The sequence below is a fragment of the Grus americana genome, chromosome 4, assembly GCF_028858705.1.
Source record: "Grus americana isolate bGruAme1 chromosome 4, bGruAme1.mat, whole genome shotgun sequence".
Classification (NCBI taxonomy): Eukaryota; Metazoa; Chordata; class Aves; order Gruiformes; family Gruidae; genus Grus; species Grus americana.
The window spans coordinates 49,865,620-49,889,051 of NC_072855.1; the positions used below are offsets into that span (position 1 = coordinate 49,865,620).

Genomic DNA, 23,432 nt, shown 5'->3' on the forward strand with positions numbered 1-23,432 from the left:
AGGTATGCCTTTGCTAAGTTGGCGTGGAAGAAATGAAATACGCTGGTATTGAGCCTGCAGTCCTTCAGAAGTGCTGCACTCCTTCTCAAAATCCCACAACCAGCTAGTCTTTCAACGAAGCTGTCAGCCATCTGCCAGGTGTTGCTCTGCAGAACTCTGTAGGCGCACGCATGCCTATGGCAATACAACCTCTCCGCCAACCTGCCGCATAGAGGGCTGGAGATATTAATGAACTTGTATCACGTGAGAAGGAAGAAAGATTGATTGTATCAAACTGGTGTATTATTAGTGAGCTGACCAAAACTGACTTTTTTTTATCATTACGTTGTGTATTTGCCACAGGGTTACTGGGGGCTGCAGGGCCAACAGAGGGGAGCCCACACACACATCCCACCTCAGGTGCAGCCAGCAAAATGCCGCAGGCATCTCCTGCTTCCCTCTCTGCAGCCACACAGCCAATATATGCTGCCAACGCTGCGTTTACACACCCCCGTCTGACAAACAAAGGAGGCCAAATCTTAGCTGCTGTAAACTGAAGTAGGTCCAGAGGGATTAAAAAAGCCTAAACTAATTACAACATCTGAGGTCCCAGTGTTAAATCCCACTTGAAAGACCCTAGAAAGACCTCTCATAATGAAGTGAATAAAGCAATTTAAAACCCCAAAACATTCACTAGCTCAGTAACAACCTATTTTATTCATCTTATAAATAACTGTTTGAAAACATCCTTGTTTGAATACATCAGGAGGTATTCTTGCTACGAGGATCAAAAAGACTGGCCCAAATAAAGCGCTACCACACCTTTTCAGTGAGTGAGATGACACATCTCTCAGCTAGCAAGCCAACTTTGTATTTTGTTTATAATATAACATCATAATAAACAATGACAGAATAAATTTTTAAAATATTGGTGCTATAAAATAAAATCAGTAAACAATGCAATTATTCTTTTCTATATATAGTAATAAAAATGCAGTGTTTCCTCACCTTTTGATTTCTTATGTTAAAGAGTGTTACACACAAATACACTGATGTATCTAAGTCTACAGTGTTAAAAAAAAAATCTAAATCCAGCTTTCCTGTTGCTATACTCTTTGGATTTTTTTGCATTACTTTTTTTTTTATGGGAAAGTATCAAGTCAGTGTCAAAACTATTTGTAGATCAGCTTTACCCTCAGGGTCTCAGTGCTACAATACTTGAGTTCTGAACACTGGGAATTCAAATTGTGTTTTAAACTTCTGCTTTTATTCTTTTTTTTTTAAGCTTGAAAGTTTGCAGAAAAATGTTCGCTGATTGTTTCAGAAGTGCTTGTTACCGCAAACTCTGCTTGAAATCTCATCTACAGGACTTTTTTAAAAACGTCAGTAATCAGGCGACGTAGGCAGCAATCACACGCATCGCATCGATTTACTGAACTGCCTGTTCAGCTCCAAGCTGCTGACAGGGCCAGCCGCTCTTACGGAGAGCAACATACTTCCAGATTTTCCTTGAGGGCAGGATAGCAAGTTCTGGGCTTGAATTAGAAACATTTGGTAAGAAATCTGCACAATAGTGTTGGATTGTGAGAGAACACTCTGTCCTCCTCGCTCACAGCACTCGATCCAAATGTAATCCACAACAATTAAAAACCTTTGCTATGGAAGTAGCTCTGAAAACGCTTGCTCGCAAGCTGTCGCAGCGGGCACTGACTGACCAGCTTAGCAGGCAAGCCCAGCAGTCAGACATCCCAGCTCGGTTCACGCCCAGCCTCAGAATAAAACTATTTGATTTGCACCCGTCAAATGCACACTAGTGAAATACTTCTCTCGGACCATGGGAAATGCACCTAGGCTAAATGTTCAGCACTTGAATTTGGCCGGCGCGCTGCTCACACCCTGCGTACTACATCAATAGCCTGACGATTACTACGTACGCCCCTATAGGTAGCAGGCAAGGCGGATGCAGAAAGCGGGCACATGGCCTATGCACTGGAGGAAGCAAATTTCTCTGTCCTCTCTCTCTTCAGCTTCAGGTAAAGGGAACGTAGCCTGGAGAAGTACAGCAAATCTCTCCTATGGTGTACAGATTTTACTATGCGGTGAACCTTAAAAAAACCCAAACAATCTGGTAAAAATTACTTCTAGCATAACATAAAAGGCAGGGGGCCCTGCCAGCTCACCTGGCAGCGGTTACCACAGTTCTGTGCCCCTGAACGAGGGTTTTTAAGGCAGCTCTGGTCTTAACATAATGGAGAGTCTGAGTGACAAATAAAAGCTAATCAATGGACAAGGTTGTTTTGTATAATTCTGTGTGCCCATTCTTCAAGGCCCTTTCCTAACTTGTGACTGGAGGCAGTGACAGCTACAGCTGAAGGCAACCCCTCAACCTGTAATTGTTCTCACCAGCCATTTGTGAAAGGCCCAGCAGTTGCCCTGGTCACTAGATGCTCTGTATCTCCTGCAGTATGATACAGAGGACCCTGACCCCCAAAAGTCAGCTCAACCATGTCCTGGAGGAATGGGTAATTTCCTGACAGATGGACCCACCAAATTTGCTAGAGCAAAGCAATAAATAACTCCATGTTACTCCATTTGGAGGCACGGCCCTTCCCCTTTTCACTGGGCATGCAACCAGAGCTGTGGCACAGATTCTGAAGAGACGTGTGAAGGTTTGAGTGGCTCAGGCTGGCAGGGGAAGGGAGGATGCCCTGGCTCTTAGAGCTGTGGATGAGCGGTACAACCGTGCCTCACAAAGCCAGTCTCAACGACAGGCTCTGCCGTTAGCTGCAGAAGCAGTCTGAGAGTTGACATTAACGTCTTCCCCTTCCTGGCTGCTGCGAGCTTGATTTCACATCCACTGCTAGGAAAGACTCAGTCTTTCCTTGCTGAGACGCAGAAGGCACCATTTTGCTGCTCTTTCATCTGCGCCAACAAAATGGTGATTCTAGAAGGCAAGTATTTTAGATGACATCTCACTCACCCCAGACAACTAATTCTTTTGCAACTGCCCACCTCCTCCTCTTGTGAAATACATGTGAACAGAAGGGAGGAAGGAAGAATCAGAGAGAAGCACTCTTCAAGCAGTCACACGTGCTCACAATCCTGTTTCGTATTTGCAGGGTGAGAAAGCTAGAATCCAAACATAAGAGCATGCCTATGAAGAGGGAGTTGTACCAGAGATGCAACTTATTTCATACGATGGGAAAGCCTCTGGCAGACAGAAAGGAGCTGTGTTCTCCTTTTCATGCATTCATATGACTCCCATTAGTAACCCAGGAAGACCAAAAAAAAAAAAAAAAAAAAAGAGTAATTATTTTCAAAGGTTCACATGATGGCTGAAGCCACACATCACCTCTGAGAACACAGACGTGCTCACCCCGGCTCAAGACCCTGCGGGGCAGTGCTAATTAGCATCTCAGCAAACACATAAGGCCGCCAAGGCCTCCTTGGAGCCCTTCTGTGGCGCTTTGATCAGCCATGCTGCACGCGTGGTGATACCACCCAGGGAATCCCTGCCTAGCAAACAAGTGGAGAAATTCTTTCCTGTCCATGGTGACTCGTTGCCTGGCTGAATCAAAGGCTGCGGGTTTTCTTTACTCATGCCTGAAATGTCATAACTACTCCCCTCCTAGAGGGAAAGGCAAAATATACTAGGTCACGTACACTGTGGAGGCAAGAGCAGAGAACTTAACTTCTTAGTGATCCTCAGAGATCGGGTTTTTAGAGCAATAAATTAGTTACATATTTTCCCTCTCCTGCTTTATTAAAATACCATACTTGCATTTTCCTGTTTCTTCCCTGTCAAAGCCCCTCTTTCACTCCTAAAGCACAAACTAACAGAAGAATTCTTGCTTGTACACAGAGACATACTCAGTAATTGGAAAAGGGTTTAATCCCAGAGGTGCTGGACACTTTCAGTTCATCAATTTCAAATGAAATTGAGGTTCGTGGCACCCACAGAGTTCCCCCAGATTTCCCACTCTTAAGTGAGTGAGCGCAAACAGCCAACCAAGCATGCACTTTGGAGATGAGAGCTAAGAAACACTATTAAAATAATTTAAACCATATGCAATTTAACACTGCCATTTGAGCTGGTGATCAGAATTTTTTCACAGCATACAAAAAAATTGTTTGTAAGAGCCATCAAAAGACAGAGTAGCAGATAGACAGCCTTTTTTTCCAGCTGTGCTCTTCAGATTCAAATAATTTTTTCCAAATAGTGATTGAAGTGGAAGAAAAGGGAGAAAGAAGGAAGTTCCTTTTAGTCTGTGAAATATCCAGTTTCTTTGAAGTGTAAGGCAGTCTAGCTTAATACTCGAGTGACCAGCCACCAAGAAATAAGTTATCCTGAAACACACAGGGACTTCACAGTACTAAACAGCACATGAAAATAACTTCAAGAATAAAACAATTAATTTTCTTCCTCTAAGTGACAATTAGAATTGGTACCCATCCAGCATTTCACTTCCAGTTTCTCCAAACTTTCAGTTCCATACTCAGGACAAAATTGCTTTCCTGTTGTTCTGGGCAACAGAACACGATCACAGAAAGATATACCCAGCCCACTCAGGTTTCCCTCTCTCTTGTTTCACTCATACAACCAGCTATCACATAATCCTACCTTCCCAGTTGTTGTCATCACACAGCGCTGTCAAATCCAGCCGAGGCACTTCTGACACGAAGCTGTTTTCCTGATCATCAGCATCTTGATTTCTTTGCAACTTGTTTTCAGGAATGCTTGGATGCTCTTGAATCTTCATACTTGAAGTCAGCTATATTCCCATACACCCACAGAAATGAGAGAGAAAGGAAAAAAAAAAAAGTTTCAGGAAGCAGAGGAGGAAAAAAAGCCCTGCAGTCACAGCAGCAATAAGCTCACGCCTTTAGCTAAAAAGATTCAAACAAACAGACCCTGACGTTTCCAGCTCCAAACCCAAATCCCCTGCTCGGTGACCCCTACGTACTAATTGCTCACTCACACCGTTAAAAACATCCGTCCATCAGCCTTCCTTGAATTTTTCCTTCTTTAGAAGACCACTGCAAGTTCCCGAGACTGCCTGCCCTGACAACTGCATGCAGCTGAAAAAGCCTCCAGGAATCGATTAGGATGAAAAGGGAGGGAGGAAGGCAGGGAGAAAGGGAGAGAGAGAGGGGCGGCTGCGTACACTTCCTACAGGAGTGCAACTCCTTGGAGAAATGACAAAAACGCTGCTGCTGTTGTAAGGCTGTAGCAATATGGTGTCTTCTAAAAAGCAGGCACCGGAGCTCCTGAGGTAGCAGCCGCAGACAGCAAAGCAGTGCAGGCTCTGTACATGAATGCTCTCATGCAGGCTGTGCTGGCTCAGATCAATTAGTGCCAGCTAAGCTGTGCTGGCTGCACATTCCCCGATTTCCTGTGGTTGTTTTCTAGCTGGGCGTGGGGAGAGCAGAACTATTTATGGAGGAGCTCTGGGTATTAAAGCAGTGTTGCGCAAATCCAAACGGCAGTGAGGTTTGGCATCTCAGCTGGAAGCAGTGTGGACTCTGGGAAAAAGCCAAAAAATTCACACAAGCATCCAATGACTTAGGGGGAAAAAAAAAAAAAAGAAAAAAAGGCAGAATGCTGTCAAGTAAATGATTCATCATTTAATACTACCTAGAAGCAACTGCTGTTTGTCTCACCACTATGCACCCCTGCACATACCACACGTCGTGTGCATTTATGCAGAAATCACTGCCATTCCCACAATCCAGATACACAGTGTGCGTGTCTGTAATAGTGCTTGATGACACGAGCAGTTTTGTCACTCTAAAATAAATTAGCTGTAACCTCACAGAGGGCAGTAGGGAAAAGGAAGTGTAAAGCATGTACATAAACATATAGTGTGATACGTATAAATCAACCCAAGAACACAGAGCTATCCCAACAGTCAGTATTACATTACTACATAAACTATTTGATCTTGGTAAGAACAGCTCAGGCGTAATTCTCCCAAATATAGTCTAGCAGGTAGTCAACATGGAGATTTCCCCCCTGCAGGTATTTTGATAATCTAGTTAGCAATCTGCATATGCTGATGTGTGAAGAAAACGGGCCTAAAGAAAATAACCGGTACATTTGGACGTATTTTACTTGTGAACTCAGAAGTATGGCCAAACTGTACTAAATCAATATCCTCAGTACGTGCCACTACAGCACATTTAATTTTTCATCTGCTTAAAGCTAATGATGTGTTTGTTTGGTTTTTTCCCCTTTGAGCAGAGAAAAATAAGTAAGCAAGCTTCATGTAGAGAGGGAAAAAAACCTACCTAGCAGACAAATCATATGTATAAATATTTTTATCTGGATTCAGTTCCATCAGTCTCTGCAACTGGACAGGGTGCTAGATAATTTCATCTAGGTTCCCCTTCCCACGAAAGGTTGGACTAGGTGATCTTTCGAGGTCCCTTCCAACCTGGGCTGTTCTACGGTTCTAAAAACCTGAGTGATGAACACCCTGGTATTTGTAAAGAGTGTTCTGCATTGTATTTGTATAAGGTTTGCATTTCCTTTTCATGTCAATAAATTGTCTTTATGAAACCTTCTAACAAAAGGAAACACTAGATGACAGTTTGCCAAGCACTAATAACTCGTACAGCTTGACACTAAATCTGATTACCAACGTGTTTATTGCGAGAGCTGTACATGGAAAAATGCTAATTCACCATTCAATATCTTTTAAGCTGCTTCCAGGTTGGGAGGACTTAAATATTTCCTTAAGGTCCAGTAACAAATTTCCTGCCAGGATCTAAATAGTCAGTGTGCATTACAAACAGAAAGACTGTCAGGGGCCAGAAACAGGCAGTCTTCTACATTTACTAAAGAACAAACTGTACCAGTTGATAAACTGCATTTAAATTGCCAGCACGGTATTTTAAGGCTGAAAGAAATAAAGCATTAAGTTTCAAAATAGGTGCTATTTTTAATAACATCAAGAAGTGTGAAGACAGGAACTTATCTAGATTTTAACAATTTCAAAGGTAAATACAATTTCATGGTAAATACCATCTCGTCACCACCACAGACACTGATTACAGAGTTAAATGCCTTTCTATGAAGAGTGTACAAACTCCTGACTTATTAAGACTCTTAAAAGATATCTGCAGCAGATATAAGAGCACTTCCCAGATGGGTAAACATTTCCATTACAGATACATTAGAAAGATCATATCAATGTCTTCTTCCTTCTAAAGTCACTTCAGTGGTTGGAAATATTTAAAAGCTGTTTAAAAACAGGCCCGTGCTGTGCCTGCAGCCAGCTGCTCTCCTTTCCTTGCTTACTGATGTAGCCTCTAATACAATGAATAAATCATTAGGCATTCTGAAGAACAATGGTGGTACAAACCCAGGAGACTCAGGAAAGCAGATGTGTAACCTTCTTTGCATTAACGCTCCAAACCCATAGAGTGGTAGGTAATCCGGTATTCCCATCACTTATTTTCCTATTTGATTTCCTGATGCCACCAGTTGCCCACCTCCAGGACAAAAATCAAGTAAGGGAGAACTACTGTGCTTTAGGTATGAATGTGCCACAATTTCTTACAAACCAAAGGGGCAGCAAGTCGATGATCTCAGTAGCAGTTGGCAGTCACCATGCACTGCGGATATTACATAAATGACCACAAAAAAATCTTCAAACCAAGCACTTGAGTTCTGCTTTTCAGAAGCTGCTTCTGCAGCCAGGCTTTGCAGGTACCAGTAACTACAGATCTAAGTAACTTGGGGATAAGTCAGCTGCTTTCATTCTCCCTGCTCCAAAGGAAAGTCAGCATAAGGATTAGCTCAAGCAGCTAGAAATAAATGGCAACAAAAAGATCTTTGAATTCTGATCAGGAAGTTGTATTCTGCTTGATTACACGTGGATTCAAATCAATCTTATTTAAAAGACTTGCTTCCTCTACATCTGATCATCCATTACAACCACAAGCAGGAAGCATCCTTAAGCACCTCTGATGCAAGAATGCAGCCCTTCTGCCACCTTACACCTGAGTCACACCAATCCCCCTCTACACTTGTTGCCATGTTGGTGTGAATCTGAAACACCCTTCCCTTATCAAAACATGGGTACTAGAAACCTGTGTTTTTCAAATTCCAGTCTACATCCTGGAGCTCAGCTACTTCCAAGGGCTCATTACGAAGGCTACAAAAGCATTGAAAAGTCATTTGGGACACGTGTTTCAAGGTATTTTTCCACCTCACAGAGACCCGAGTCTGCACAGCCAGTAGCTATGGCGAATTCCAAATACCTTTCCTAATACCTTCAGACTGGAGACAGGGTAAGAAAGAGAAAAAAGTAAGTCCCTGTCCCTTCCTCATCCTGAATGAGTTGTTTGTTACAAAAGGTATGTCTTTAAGCTGCCCTAAGCAAAAGGCTTATAAGGGACAAGGAATGTAAAACTACCCTGCAGGAATGTAACATTTTCTTGACCTTGTAATTCCTATATAATACAATCTCTGGGTTAAGGCTACATCTTCTCCTGCAGTTAAAATTCTAAATTTTAAAACTCTTCCTAAGGAGAAGCTTATTTTAAGATTATGATTTCATATTCAAATATACCTCCTCCAGACTAATTTAAAAGCTTAATGGGAGTATTGTGTGGCATAGCAGTGACAGCACCATCTCTACACGCAGGCCAGTACGTGAGGAACAAGGTGTTGCAAAATCCACGCTCCGGAAAACACAACAGCTCACGAGCAAGTGTGGGATCATTGGGGATTACTGACCCGCTGGGAGCAAAGTAGGAGATCCATCTAAGCCCAGTCAGAGCAGTGATGAAAGGCAGCACTGAACACCCCTTACAGAGATTACGTTTCAGTGTCCCATGAACTTCTCCAGCTACAATACAGCTGTTCAGAGCCCAGCTGTTAACAAATAATCTTTTACCTTTCCTGCTAGATGGAAATAATACCTACCAGAAATGAAGTCTTTCAAAGGCAATAATGCCTAGCAGGTTTTATTTAAAAAAAAAAAAAAAAACAAACACGAGGAGGCTAGTTTAAAAATACTGTCAGCCCTCACTTAACTCCAGACATCCAGAGAAACCAGACATTGTCCTCAGCTGTTTTATTGTGCTCCTCTAAAGTGGGTGCACAGCTGCGGGAGAGGTGCATCGGTAACTCTCCCTAGTATTTTAAATGCTTGGCCGTCTAGAGGTGTTTCTGGCAAACCCAGATGAACCAGCGACTGCAAAGGTGTTCACCTAACCCAACCCCAATCTTTGCTTTGCTGAACAGTTAGATGAAAAAACACCATAAAGCGAACACAGGAGGTGGGTGTTGAGCAGAAATGGAAAGGTGGGGAAAAATCTATTGCTATCGATCTCCCCTCCTGACATCCATCCCAACCACCAACCCAGAGAGAAGTAGGAGATGCTCCAGTTTTCTAAGACAAATGAATCACGGACACGTATGTTCAAAGGCAACAGATCGTATTGGGAAATCATAAACAAAAGACCAAATGATTTTAGAGAATCAAGAGAGACAAGCTAATCTTACTACCCTGGGAGATAACCAGTCACACACCCTGTTTGCAATGATTAATAATGGAACTTGGCATCGCTTAAACTGAAGTGCTGACTTCAGTGACGCCTTCCCTTTTTGGCAAGGAGGGAATGAAGGGACTGAAGCAGATGCTTTCAGACTCCTCAGTGGTTCAGAGGCTCCCTAAATTATGTAAATAAAAAGCAGAGGGAAGGGAAAGAAAAAGCAAATGCTAACTCCATTTCTCTGGGAGAAACAAAATTTCACAGGACTATATGCCTAGCCACTTGTTTCTACTCAATAAAAAGCCCATTTAGAGACCACAAAACTGAAACACAAAAACCAAAAAATACCAACCTGAGAGTGCCTGAAAAAAACCTCATCATTTTCACTTTCTTTGCTACAAAAAAAACAAAAACAAACCAACATATTACAAATACAAAACCAGACTTGTCTTGTAACAAAAACAAGCAGGACTTCTGCACACATAGGTTTTAGATTCTTGCTACTGCTGCACACCTACTAATTCATTCAGTAAATGAAGGGACACTCTGGGCTGCAGCACTTCAGGCTGCTAAACTATGTATTTTTGCTTCCTCTCAGGAGCTATTTGTAAAAAATATAATGTCATTTAATTCCAGTGCCCTTAATGCAAACCAATACAATGCTCCCAACAAACATAACTGTGGAGAGAAATTGTCATCTTAGGCGAGCAGAATGGGGCTGTACAGCTCTCGCAGAAGAGCAAAGCACAAAGAAAAGGGCTGGATTCCCAACCCAGAGGCCAGGTGAGACAGGCCCTGCAGTCCCCTCTGTGGAGCATGCTGGTTCAGGTGCTTCACAGCTGACTTCTTTTCAAGTCTGCACCATTAGCATCTTCAGTGCCATTCCTAGCAGATTGGAAGAAGAGACTTGGTGGCGTATGCTGCTGGGCAGAGCCTGCACAACATACGCAGCGTCTCCATACAGTTCTACTAACATGGTGGGTAATGCTGCTCTGCAGCATAACAAAATGTCACTCTCATAGTCTGTGGTGGAAGATCTCTTAGGCTGTACTACAACCACAGGGAAAATAAAACATACATAAATGTACATATATTAAAAAAAAATAAATCACCTTTCTTCAGATAAAATTTCCATGTCATCAGGTCCTGTTCTGTCTATAGGCTTGGATGAGCTAAAGCTTTCCATACTCTGTAATACAGTAAATGTTAAACCAGTAAGATACATAAGAGAAATAGATTCAGTCAGGCCATTAAACAGATCAAATATAGAAATACCCAACGGGACTTCTAGAAACAAGACAACAGACTACTGCCTACTGCACATTTATAACAAAACCAAACCCACACTGTATTGCCCATAATCTACAAAAACTCACTGCTTCATCTCTTTCATCAGATGACCTCAAAACGTCTAACAGAATAATGCTGCATGGTATCCTGCCAGTTCCCATTTTACAGACTGACAGACTGAGCTTGAGAGCAATTTTGTGGTGCGTACAAGTCCAGTAAAAGCAGGTACCAAAATCCACAGCATCTTCCCAGCAAGACTCCTTATGCTCATCTTCGAAAACATTCCTCAGCCAAACCCTTCCTTAGTTTCTTCTTAGACAGAAGAATGAAAAGAGACTGCCACATGCACAGAGGTAATGTTAAGTTGTGCTAATGTGAGCGCAGGGCAAGAAATTAAACTGGTTACGACAATTTGTTGTGACATTTGTCTTGGCTACTATTAGGAACATTAACGCCGTTGTCCCCTAAGAGCTCGAGAAAGTACTGTGAAGCCACATTGTCATTTTGGGCACATGTTCAGGAGGTTTTCTACCCTGTTTTTTGGGCAAGGCCCTCTTAAATAGGGGGAAGTCAGTCAGTAGAATGGAGTGTGGTTCCTGCCCTGGCCCTGGGAACTGTGTGCACAGACTTCTTGGGGCAGTCACAGCCCTCTCTCACCTGCTACAACTCCAGCCCCATAAGGTGACACAGCTCAGTCATTCCAGCCTTGCTTAATGTCATTCTGTAAGCCCTACTGGTACGTGGCTACCATGTCTCTGAAATGCAGTTACAAGCTTTTAATGCTTTGTGGTTGGTTTGCTTGGGAGAGTAAGTGGAACTGATAGTTTTTCCACCGCTGACTTACGCTTTTGAGTCAGATGCAATTAGACAGCTAAGAGGAAAGCTTCCACACACTGTCCTACATACTCTTTCAGGCAGGAAGGCTCAGAAAATGGTGGCTAAGACAACATCACAAACTTGTTTACATGACGAAAGCCTATTAGTAAATGCTAAGGTGCAGGATATGTCCTTGGTACTCCAAGTTGGTAGTCTAATTTGGGTTATTATTTGAAATGTAAAGATGTAGCCAAAAGAAAGCTAAACCATCACACACCCTGCTGGCAGTTTCTGAAATGCAAATATGAAATAAGTGCACTCATGAAAACTTAAAAAGCAGCCTTTGCTCTTCAAAAAGAGGAGCACTGTGCTCTCTGCAAGCTGTTTCATAACGATAGTCCCAGTTGACAATCCCACTGCGACACTTCTTCTAGCAAAGCAGGCAAGAACCACACTGATGGTCATCCTGGTTACAGTGCTTTTTCTGCAAGATTATATCATAGGTTTTAGTCCATTTTATGGTCCTTTCAGCCTTTTCCCCCCAAGAGATCCAAAAAATGAGGGGCAGGACAAAGTCCAATGGACACAGGTAAGTTTGAGGACATTTCTTCTGGACACGTTTTAAGACTTCATGAATGTTTTTCAGGTCCACAGCAAAAGTGGAAGCTTCTGTCAGTCTTTCCGAAATCCTAAGTCAAATTCTCATTCACATTTAAACTGCTTTACACTCCACAGGTACAGAGAAGAGGTGCAGAAAATGGTGTAAGCACTTGAACTTTGCCTATCTTAAAGTCCATTGCTACAAGCAAAGACGCAAAGTGAGAGTGTGCCTATCTCACTGTGCTCTTTCATGAAGTATCACATGAGCAGGTTGCTGATACTGAGCACTAAATCTACGTACAGCCTACAATTTTCAGCATCTTACCTTCTTTTTGTCACAAAGAAAAGCCAAATCTGCCTCTCTTTAGAATCTCTGCACTGAGTAAGAGCATCAGACCACTGCAATTTTGTGACCTAAACAAAATGAGTCCCAACACAGCGTCACATTAAGAAGGAACTCACTCACAGCAGGCTCTAAAACTTAACCAAGTACAACTGAAAGAAATGCCCTTTAGCTCGGAAGGACAGTCTTTTCACACAGCTTTCACTGTTACTAGTAACTGTGTAATCCATGCCTGGTGCGAGGCACCGGGATGCATAGCACTTCTGCCACTGTAAGCAGACCCTGTGTTGAAGCACAGTACAGTTTCTCAACTGCTGACACTATCATCTGCATCTGGTTTGGTTGAGAGGGAAGGAGGGTGCATCAGTTTTATTCTGCAGCTTGTAAAAGTTGCAAACTGTCTTCTACTGTGAAGCTCACACAAAAATATGCTGGGCAAATTCTACAGTATTCCAGATTTTTAGGATGTTATATTGGTGTCATTTACCTCCACTGTAAAAGGTAGCTAGAGAAATCATCTTTTGGACCAACACGCTCCAAAGTGTTTTGCAAACTGCAAACACCACAGTAACACACAGACTTTAGCCAAAAGGCATAAAACACCTTTGTCATCTCATTATCAAGGAGTCACTTCCAATCTACAGTTTCAGAAATTAGCAGGAACATAAAAATAAACTTGACCTAAACATGTGAACCTAGATCTGAGGTTCCAAACTCCTTGCAAGACTTTTGAAAGACTGGGAAAAAGACTTACTTCCTTTTTTCTCTTTCCAAAATGCTCTGCTGAATTCAGAAGAAAAAAAAAGCAAAAAGTTAGGGAAAGAGAAAGTGACTGTAGATGGAGTAAGAGGATCATAGCAGAAATAAAGCTTCTCAGTTGCCTCATCACAAAGGTTACCAGTGCAGGATCCAGTGTTCCCCATAGTCCAAAATAGCCACTTATGCTTGCACTGTAGGCAAAAATGGCTACCCGAGGGAAACAGATGTGTGCTGAAATAAAAAAGACTTTTTCCCACCATAGTACTAGGCGTCAAATAGTACAGCATGCTGGCTTACCACAGGACTGTCCTGGTTGTCATTAAGCTCTGAAAGCTTAGTGCTGGATTTCTGCCGTTTTGGTTTATTCCTTTCACTAAGATATCCGGAGCTGTTGTCTTGTAATTTTTCTACTTCTTGAGCAGCTAGAATACAGTCTTCAAGATTGCTGAATCCAGAGGGAATGTTTTCTTTGTTGACGACTTCCCTAAAGAGAAAAGGGACATTATAACAAGAGGTTGTTTAAAACACGCTCCCGCTACATTTATGGTAGCAATAGAGAAATGCATTGTGCCGACTGGTGCAGTTCCGGCAACATCTTCTACACCCTACGAAACCAGTATCTCTGGTTCTTCCTACTGCAGCAAGCAACACACACTGTGCAATGCTAAATCCCATTGAGGAGTGAAAGCCAGGAGTATACACCTCAAGTGAGAAAGCTGCGAGGATCAACGTTAGGGACTTGATTCACTTCCCACTAAAGCCAACACAGAGAATCCCACTGACTTCACATGGAAGCTGGACTAGCTCCTGTCTGTCTGTGGTATTTTTACAGAGAACATGCAGCATATTTTCCTTTGGGACACGTGCTTTTAATTTAGAAAAGTGATTCACAGCTGCGGTCCAAGGATCTCCTTTGGTGCATGACACCGCATAATCAGCCCTCTTACTCATATTCTCAAATGCAAGAGCAGGACTGTGGTTCTCTAGCCAAATGCTTGATTCCTATTTGGGAATTACACAAAACAGAAAAAGGAATACATCTCTGCAACGGCAACACATCTGCTAGGACAGAGGACTGTTCTGCTATGTTGGGGAGTGGGACAGCTAGCTTGAAGTCATGACGTGATACACTAGCTGGGACACGCTCGGCTAGCAGGGTTTGTGCATGTTTTCCAGAAGCCTGGCGTATGGCTTATCTCACCCTGCACAATTAGCCTGCTGGGTCCTTCAGCGTGCAGTTTTTTCCCTTCACAACCTGTTCAGTAGTCTTCCCTTTACTTTGTGCAATAATGAGATGCACATACATAACACTTCACTACATTATGAGAACAGGAGAAACACAATGCATTTCACTCTTCACCATCCTACCCTGCCGGAGGCTAAAGGCAGGCTGCTTACACTTAAAATTGAAACTGGAACATTTGCTAACTGTTGTATGCGCAGCTGCCTTCTACAGTGCTGTGCATCTCCAAAGCCTGCTTTCACCAACAGCAGGTGAATTTATCTAGACTTGTGCTGGTGTGACAAGAAACCAGCTACTCTGTAGTATCTGGACAGTGCCAGCATGGCAAATTATTCAGATCAAAAACAAAACCGGAAAGTTTCAGTGATTTTCTAGATCACCAATCTCTAGGTTTTGTTGGTGGAAGAAAGATACAAAGAGATATTATGAATCTGTGATTAAACTTCTAAGATAACACATTTGCCTTTGTGGAAGTTTTTACAAACCCTTAAGCAGACCAATTACATATACATAGTCTGTAGATGATGTAGTCTGCAAAGCCTGGGAGTTCACATATGAGTTTTTGCGATAGGCACTCTTCCTATCTGAAATCCCATCTTGTGACATTACAAATCCTCTTGTGATCCATCACAAGGCAAGGAGATGAAGTCACTGACAATCAAAACAACAACAACAGAAGTTTTGAAAAGAATTCCCGATTTTGATAATTCACTGAAAGGAGTTCCAGTAATCTGACCTAAGGGAACCAGGGAAACCAATTTGAACCCTAGCCAGCATTCAAAACTTCCGATGTGCTTTAAATCCTTGGCTCCGGCTTTACAAACTGAACCTGAACAACTTTGTCAACCACGTCTGAAGGCAGCTCTGTAACACAACATTGAAAAAAAGCCCTGCAGTACTATATGCTTCCAAACACGTACACTAGCCAGTCTCTGACCTACTTACCTGAGAAGCCTGTCAGCAGGGCTACTAAACAAGAAAAACTACTTCAGAGCTGCCCCCAGATACTTTGGTGACTTGCAAGTGCTAAATTTCCCAGTCCATCTTCACAGCATATTTTCATTCACTATGGAAATGGCTTTTTATTTTGTAACTATGAATTTTTTTTACAACAGTAGTATTGACACATTTTGGGAAATAGCACGGCTGCAATATTAACACAAGGTACTGATGGTTATCCACCTGTCTAAAAGTGGCTTCGTATAGGAAGGTGCAGATCCAACAGGATTTGGGGAATTCAGCACCCCGAAAAAACACATGAGACTAAGGTGTTTATTTCGGAATCTAACTTGAAATCCTAGCACTCCAGTACTATAGTCAAGTATACACATTCTTTACAAAAATACTAGTGCTGTGTTAAAACTAGACATATGTGTAAGCACTGATTAGATCATGGCCTTGCAAAGTCTGTAGTTGCAGTTCCTCAAAGAGAGCTGTGCCTTGGGCGAGTGTTTGTTAAGGTTGTGGTGGTAATACATTTGTACCACACAATATATACCACAAGTAGAGGAATATGAGAGGAAAAATAGGTATTATTTGACAGACATTTAATGAAATTCACCACTAAATCATGTTTAAACTTTATGTAACAGGGTGGATAAAAATTCTTAGATTCTGATGAATCAGAAGGAAGATTTTTCTCCTTTCAAACTCCCAAGTCTCCTCAGTAAAGCCAATAATAAGCTGTGCCTCCACATACAAAAGGGCAGCTTGATCTCATTTTTGAAGACATTCTGCATTCAGAAAAGCATCTAAATCCCATGTTTTTATCTAAAGAAAGTTACAGGCAATAGGGCCAACTGCCTGGGAATTTCCACTAAAGCAACAAGTACGGTAATTAAACAATTTCAAATAGTGTAATTAAAAACTCTACTGCGTAAAAAACCCCAGATTCTTATCATGCTTTGCCCCACACTGTGACCTCTAATAAACTCTACATTTCCCATCTCTAACTGACGCAACGGAGCTCTGCACAGGCACTGCAGTCTGCTCTGCACTTTCAACTCAGGGCAAGGGCCAGTGCATTTCGTAACAGAACTAAGCATTGCCTCGATAAGAGGACATGACTAGGGTACACTTAATCAAATATACTTTCCAAAACAAAGAAATCAGGCTCGTACATGTCTCTGTTTCTCCGGGCTTCCTCCTGCTCTTTGTGGTGTCGCCTCCTCTGCCTGGCAGACACATTAGAAGAGGCTGAAGATGTTCCCGATTCAGAGTCCTCTGAACTCTGGCCGCCTGAGCCATGAACATCAAAGAGATGCTGCTCCACGGCTGAGCGGATTGTCTTCTCTAAATACCTGTCAAGCCGAAAAATAAGGTCAATTGAGCTCAAAGACTTTGTGGAGCTCCCTCTCTGCAACAATAAATAAAGCAAGGGTATCTGATGGTTATGTGTTATGATGATGGCAAGGCAGTATAAAATGTCCTAGGGCTGTGACATCTGCAAAGAGCTAAGCCAAAATCTTCAGATACTCTGATGTTCAGGTCCCTCAGAAGAGCTGGGCCTCCCCAATTCACCTTGCTTTTTTATTTCTAGGGATGTTTGAACCTTCAGTAAAACAGCAAATTTTACTTACTGTGACTACAGACATTGGTGCCCAACTTTCACCCTCAACCTTCACAGTCCTTGCCCTGACAAAATTGTATTTGATACCCAGCCACGCTGACACCGGTCAAGTGTCTTGTGCAATCTGAGTGCAGCAAGGCAACGGATCATCTGCAAGAAGGTGATTCACTGCTGTCTCACAGAGGGATGAGAACACGTACGCAGTACCTCGCTACAAACTCCTCATACACTCCACTCGGTGACCAAGCATGGGTTTGGTTCCGAGTTCGTGCTGTTTTCACAGTGTTCTTGTGCTATCAATGCACCCACAGCCACCCTTGACTTACTCTGGTGTGAGATCACCATCACGCCCACTGGCAGTAAGAGGGCTTCCACACAAGCCACAGCAAGGGACCCTCTGCAGTTGCATCAGTTAAAGATGTGATGTGAGACTACTTGAACTTTCAACACAACCAAATCTCCTTCATTTTGGTACTGTCATTTTCTTGTAATATTACTTTCCTTCTTTCCTTAATCAGAGGAAGTTTCTATGGGCAAAATCAACCTCTTTTTTTTTTTTTGTGAAAAGATCATTTGGAAACACATTTTTGTACATCCCTGCCCCATCCCTGTTTCTTGCAATGCTTTAAGTAGTCTGCTGAAGAATGAGTTTTTCAAACACGCCTGTCCAAAGTCCATATACAGCTTCTAGTGGTTTTTCCATAACTAAAAAAAAGTTATTTACAGGATTTGCTGGTTAATTTTCAACTCAAGCTATGAGTACGGGAACCTATATCTGGGCTGACTTCTCCAGAGAATTTACAAAAGTTGTTGCTAAGCTGCTATAGTTGTAAGTCTGCTGAGACTGCAGTTCCCGAAAAAGTCAAAAGATCTTAGCAACTGCAAAAAAACACATGGTTTAACTTGGCAAGTATGTCTGTGTTTCATGTATTGACAAAAATCAGTTCTGCAAACCCATCATCAGCCATTGGGAATTTCCAACTCCAGTACAGGAGCCGACTTGCTAGCTCTGCTGCTCCCAGTTATGGCAGTGGGGTCAAGCCCCATCCTCTGCTGGGATGCAACAGGGCACAAACAAGAGCAAGAGGATGACACAGTGTGGATGGCTTTCCTAAATATGCAAGTTCTGCCTAATCAAAACATCACAGGCACAGTGCAGGGAAAGAACCAAGGGCCTGAGAAATTTTCAGAAGGAAGTGATTTATTACCATTGCAGATGCTTTAGTTTGGGAGACACAGTCTATTTTTGTTTGTGTAAGAACAACCCTTAAAAAGAAATCAAATAACCAGCAATACTTTAAAAAGCTCCAATACACAAAAAAAGGTAGCTACAAAGTTGTAAAAAAGACACTTACTCTCCTGTAGCAGGAATGTTACTACTGACTTGTGATACGTGGGCACTGTGTAAAAGAAAAAAAGAGGAGAAAGTTAGACGTAATTATCACAATAAGGCCTTAAAACCCCCTGTTAAAGAACAGCACTAAGATTTAAAGGTCTGAGCTGTCTCAACAACAATTGCATGTGCACACCACAAGTTTTCCCCTTAAGGAATTTTCATTCCCACGGTGACGTGGCGCATTTTGACAATGCCAATATCCTCAAGAATCAATTTCCCTGTCATTCCCTTGCAGTAGGCTAAGGTCTAATGGAAAGTATTTCAACTTCAGCATGTTGCAGATTTTCTTGCTTTCTTCTGAGCTTTCTGCCACTGCAGGTTGTTTTAGCCTCATGACAAAAGTCCTTGCCTTTTAAGGCCAACTTGAAAACATATTCACTGTGAAAGGGGACTTAATATTTAAGAATATCTAAATATTAACGGAGGACAAAGGCAAAATACAGGCTTTGCACAGTTCTCCTCCTGCCGCTCTCTGATATTCATGTTCTTTGCTTCACATTTTTAAAAATAAAATGTATGCTCTCTTCTTTCCCTTTTCCCTCAGTCTGTTTTCAGGCTCAGGAAGAGCTGACGTGACTGTAGGTGTCATTGCTTGCTGTTTAAAGCCCTTCTGAACAAGCTGACGTGCCACCTCACACAGCTGTCACTGCTTTCCTCCTGCTGCCAAGCCGAGTCCCATCCTGCTCCCTCTTCCCCCACGCTGACTTGGCTCTGCAGATAAGGTGAGACTTTTTGCCTATTCATCCCTCCTGTGATCTTCATTAAGGCAAATACGTTACCCGCCTAAGGGTCTCTTTCTGATTTATCCCTGTATCAGCAGAGGAATTAGCTGTACGACTGGCTGATACATCCCAATAAAATGGCGCTGTGTGGCCAGGGTACATGGCAGGCTGGATGCGAGATGGGCTTCCTGCCAAAACAGCCACTCTTTGCTTTCAGTCTTTACCAGTTTCTCCCAAACTGTTTCAATGTAAAACAACCATCAACAGCTGACTTCCCTTAACTAACCAAAGGTTTCCTCTCCGCTTCCCTCGAATATTTTGCATTTCAGTGTACAGCTCCAGTGCTAGCTGAGAAGCTGCAGCACTCACCGATGATAACCACTCTGAGCATCACTTCTGGCAGAAGGCAGGCGACAGAGGACGAGAAGGGTAAACGAGGGGCCACTACAAAACAGCCTAACTCCGGTAGTCAAGTACAACTACCACAAACACCCAGCTGCAAATCAGACTCGCAATACACTTCAGCTTCCTTCAGCTGAGCCAGTGTGTTCACCTTGGTGCGGGTAAAGCGGTGCGCCCTAACTACACACGCGTTCCCTCCAGTCCCGGCTTCGGTGCTCATCTCTGGTCCGGGCACAGGTCCCTGGAGCAGTGGCACAGCATGAAAGCAGTCACGGATTTGCCAGTATATCCCCCATTACCTGCACAGCACCTGAGCAGCTGTGCCATTCAGATGATTTTGTGAGCAGAAGACAAACAAGTATTACTGTAATTATTATTATGGACATGCAATCTGCATGTAGGAAAAAAATTTTGCAAGATCCCTCTCTTCCCACACGTAACATCTTGACTATTAACTACTGCATGGCTTTACAACTTGAAGAGCGTATTTCAAGCACCCTACTTGCTTTCCTGTTCACTTTCATAAACTATTTGGCCTCTTCCCAGCCCAAAACTATTTTTTAAGACCTGGCCTCCCATGGGAGATGGATTAGCAAGTAAGATGCTAGTGCGGTAGGCTAAACCACATTTTAAGATACAATTCATGCGCTGGCTACTGCTCCTACGTGTGTGGGAGTAAGTTAATATTGTATCAACTTTCTATAATATTTACATGCAATCCATACTGAGCGGGGGTGTCTTTTGCATCACACCTTTCTCCTCTGTTTTCATGTCAGGAAAGTGGTAGCGGAGGGGAAGACAGGATTGTTTGGATTCTAGTTTCTTTAAAACATCCCTAGGATGTAGGTACATCTACCCATCAGACAAGACACAAAATCTCAGGAAACAGCTCTTCCACCTATTGCCAACAGGATTAATACTGTGCAAAAATGCAAACTCCTGTTTCACATTGACTTAATGAAAGGCTAGATACTGCACGTGAGTAAAACTTCATGCTGTTAACTCTGTCTGCAGTGTTCAAGGCCGACAGTCGCTATCTGCAAACCACTCCCATCACTACTGAAAACACACCAGCTTCTTTACACAAAAAGCAGAAACAAAAGATAAAGCTGCAAAAATATCTAAGTAAAATGCCAAAATTTTTCATAATGTCCCCATATATTCTGTTGCGTCTAATTCTCAGTTAACTGCGTGCTTTACTAACACCAATTCAGTTTTAAGTCCATTAACCTTGCTAATTCATGATGGCGCCTATCTGCCTAAGAATTACTCTGTGGTATCTACAAAAGCCCTACTCAGACAACATAGATTCTGTCGGAGAGCCAGTAATATGGTGATTTTCAAACTACCAACAAACAACAGGGAAATATGTATACAGCTACACGCCAGCTGAGTGGATGACTACAAAATGAAGCTCTGACATTCTGATTTTATTATAATTCCCTCCTAAATTCTGCTTCTTTGTATACTGAATATAACTTCATTCTTAGCCCTGTGATATTTTAATGCTCTTTTATTAGCTCCCTCTCAATAAGACAGAGATTTTAAAATCAAGAGGTTTCTCTAGATACCGCAAATTCCTTCTAATTCCACAGCTGGTAGCTTTCCTTGCTATTTCATTTTGAAGCTTAATTTAAATGCATTGCTAAATTGCTTGATTTACTCTGCACCAGCCTTTTTTACAGCAAGGAAGCTCACATCCAAAACAAACGGTGGAGGGGAGAGAACTACCCAGTGGCTTTAGGATTCAAGCCTGCCCAGGGACAGAGCAGGAGGTGCTCAAGTGCGTTAGCAAACTCGGGGAAAGGCACAGCCCTGTAAGGATTTCACAGCCCAGAAGACCAACCAGGCAGGCAGGGTGTATCCTGCGGGGTTTTCCGAACTTCTTGGGTGGCAAAAGTCGCTCTGCCGTTGGATTTATGCTTCACGGAGCAGGCGGGACGAGCCCTGCCCAGAAAAGCCCTCTTGGCATGCCTGCCTGTGCAGGCAGCTGCCTCGGAAGGGCTGCTTCGCTCAGTAAATCATCTGGACAACGGGAACTCATGCTCTGCTTCAGTTAATTATTTTCTCCTCATGCCTGCTCCATTTCACTGATACGTATGGTCAATTATCTCCACAGCTAAATTATATTTATTATATTATGCATCTACTGCAGAGCACGCTGAGAAATAGCAACTTTTGATAGAAATTAAAGGTTTTCCTGAGATGATAGGAAGCAGCAAAAGAGTTTCCCAGTGCCGGGGACTTCTACTTTCAGAGAGCCAGCCACAAAACCTGCATCAAGGCACGCAGCTGTTTTAAGCAGTATTAAACTTTTGAACTGGCTTCTTATGAACCTCATGCTTTTCCTTTTGGGAAGTCTGACCTCAAGCACTTCCCAGTGTTGTCTAACTTGTTTACCAAAGTCTTTTGCTGACTTTCCAAGGTGCCCCATCAGCTCTGGATAATGTCTTGCTTCACACGTAGGGTAAACTCTTACTGCATGGCCTCTTCTCCCACTCCGTTTCAACCTCAAGTATGGCAGGGTGGTATTTTCTGTCAGCTTTAAGCACATTAAATCTCCCCTGGCCCCCCTAACTAGAACTCTGTAGGCTTAAAAGATATGCACCAGAGGGAGAACTATCTCATGCAATAGCTGCACCCTGTTTGGTCTGTACTGGGTGTCTTATGACAGCAAGCAAATAACTGACTTGGACATCCAACCCTCTCACCTGTTTTTTTTCATTCAAGGCACTATTGAACAAAATGTATTAGCATCCAGTTATTAAAAGAGCAAAGTAAAAACATCAACTAGAGCAAACTGACTTACTGGCATAGTATTTTCCCAGATTGGGTTTTCATTTATGAAGTCAATGAATTAATTCCTGACTATACTTAATGGCCGAAATCACAAGTTATACTTGCAACCTGGAACTAAGGCCACTCATTGTTGAGATTTATTTACAATCCATCTGCTTTATTCAGGAAGTAAAGCTATTTTTTTCCCCTGATTTTTTTTTAAAAGCCAAACACAACAGTAAGAAAGCCTCAATAGATGCAAAAAACTTTTTACCATTTTGCCATTCCAGCAAAGTCAAAGCCATTTAAACATCCTCTACATTTCAGATGGGGAATCTCTGAAGCATTCCCGAATATATTATTCCAATCTGTGACCCAGGAAATTCCTTTTCAATAGGTATTTATATAGTCTAAACACTGTTCGCTCTCCACAACTGTTGCACACTGTGACATGCAATACTGCAGACTCACATGGGATCTATTTTAAGACAACCACTTCATTTGGCGCACATTCCCCGAAGAGAAGGATTGTATCTGCATATAAAACGTGAAAATAATGAGTTTAAAAATAAAGAGATGTGCTCTTAGTTACTGGGATGTCCCATCAGACAGAGTACACACTTTCAATGTTTTCTTGGCACCTTCACACTTTCACCAGCTCAGATTCAATTATCCTTCTTTTAAATGTGGTGCATTATATTTGACACTACCTTCTTATTATGCAGAAAACCAACCCCACTAAAAGCAACTGTCTTGTTTTCTTCGGGATTCCTGCTGGTTTTCACTTGCGCTGGGATCACCCTTTATGATGGGTGCACACTGACACCTACTGCTTGGAGCAGAGACAACCCTGAAGGGGATTCATACACGCCACCCAATTTAACTCGGAGAATTTAGATGGCTGTGTCTGTGCAGGTTCCTCTACAGAGAGGGGAAATGCCCCTCTGGGGGTCTCACACCTGCACAGTAGATGGACAGTGCAAGCAGGGGCATCCAGCAGCCTGCTGTCTATTTTCTGCCAGTGCTGATGT

General features: G+C 42.6%; 1 protein-coding gene across 12 annotated transcripts in view; it reads right to left on the bottom strand.

Annotated features, from left to right (window-relative positions):
• The window catches only part of FAM13A (family with sequence similarity 13 member A), a 133,432-nt gene that overhangs the window by 22,360 nt on the left and 87,640 nt on the right, over window positions 1-23,432 (bottom strand). For 9 of the 12 annotated variants that reach the window (XM_054823562.1, XM_054823560.1, XM_054823559.1 and 6 more), the window contains 6 exons: window positions 18,459-18,503; window positions 16,655-16,834; window positions 13,589-13,775; window positions 10,596-10,672; window positions 9,836-9,878; window positions 4,601-4,751 (listed from right to left, as the gene is read on the bottom strand). In XM_054823562.1, the coding sequence (XP_054679537.1) occupies window positions 4,601-4,751; window positions 9,836-9,878; window positions 10,596-10,672; window positions 13,589-13,775; window positions 16,655-16,834; window positions 18,459-18,503 (683 nt within the window). The remainder of the gene's footprint in view (window positions 1-4,600; window positions 4,752-9,835; window positions 9,879-10,595; window positions 10,673-13,588; window positions 13,776-16,654; window positions 16,835-18,458; window positions 18,504-23,432) is intronic. The other 3 variants (XM_054823563.1, XM_054823564.1, XM_054823561.1) reach the window with 3 other exon arrangements.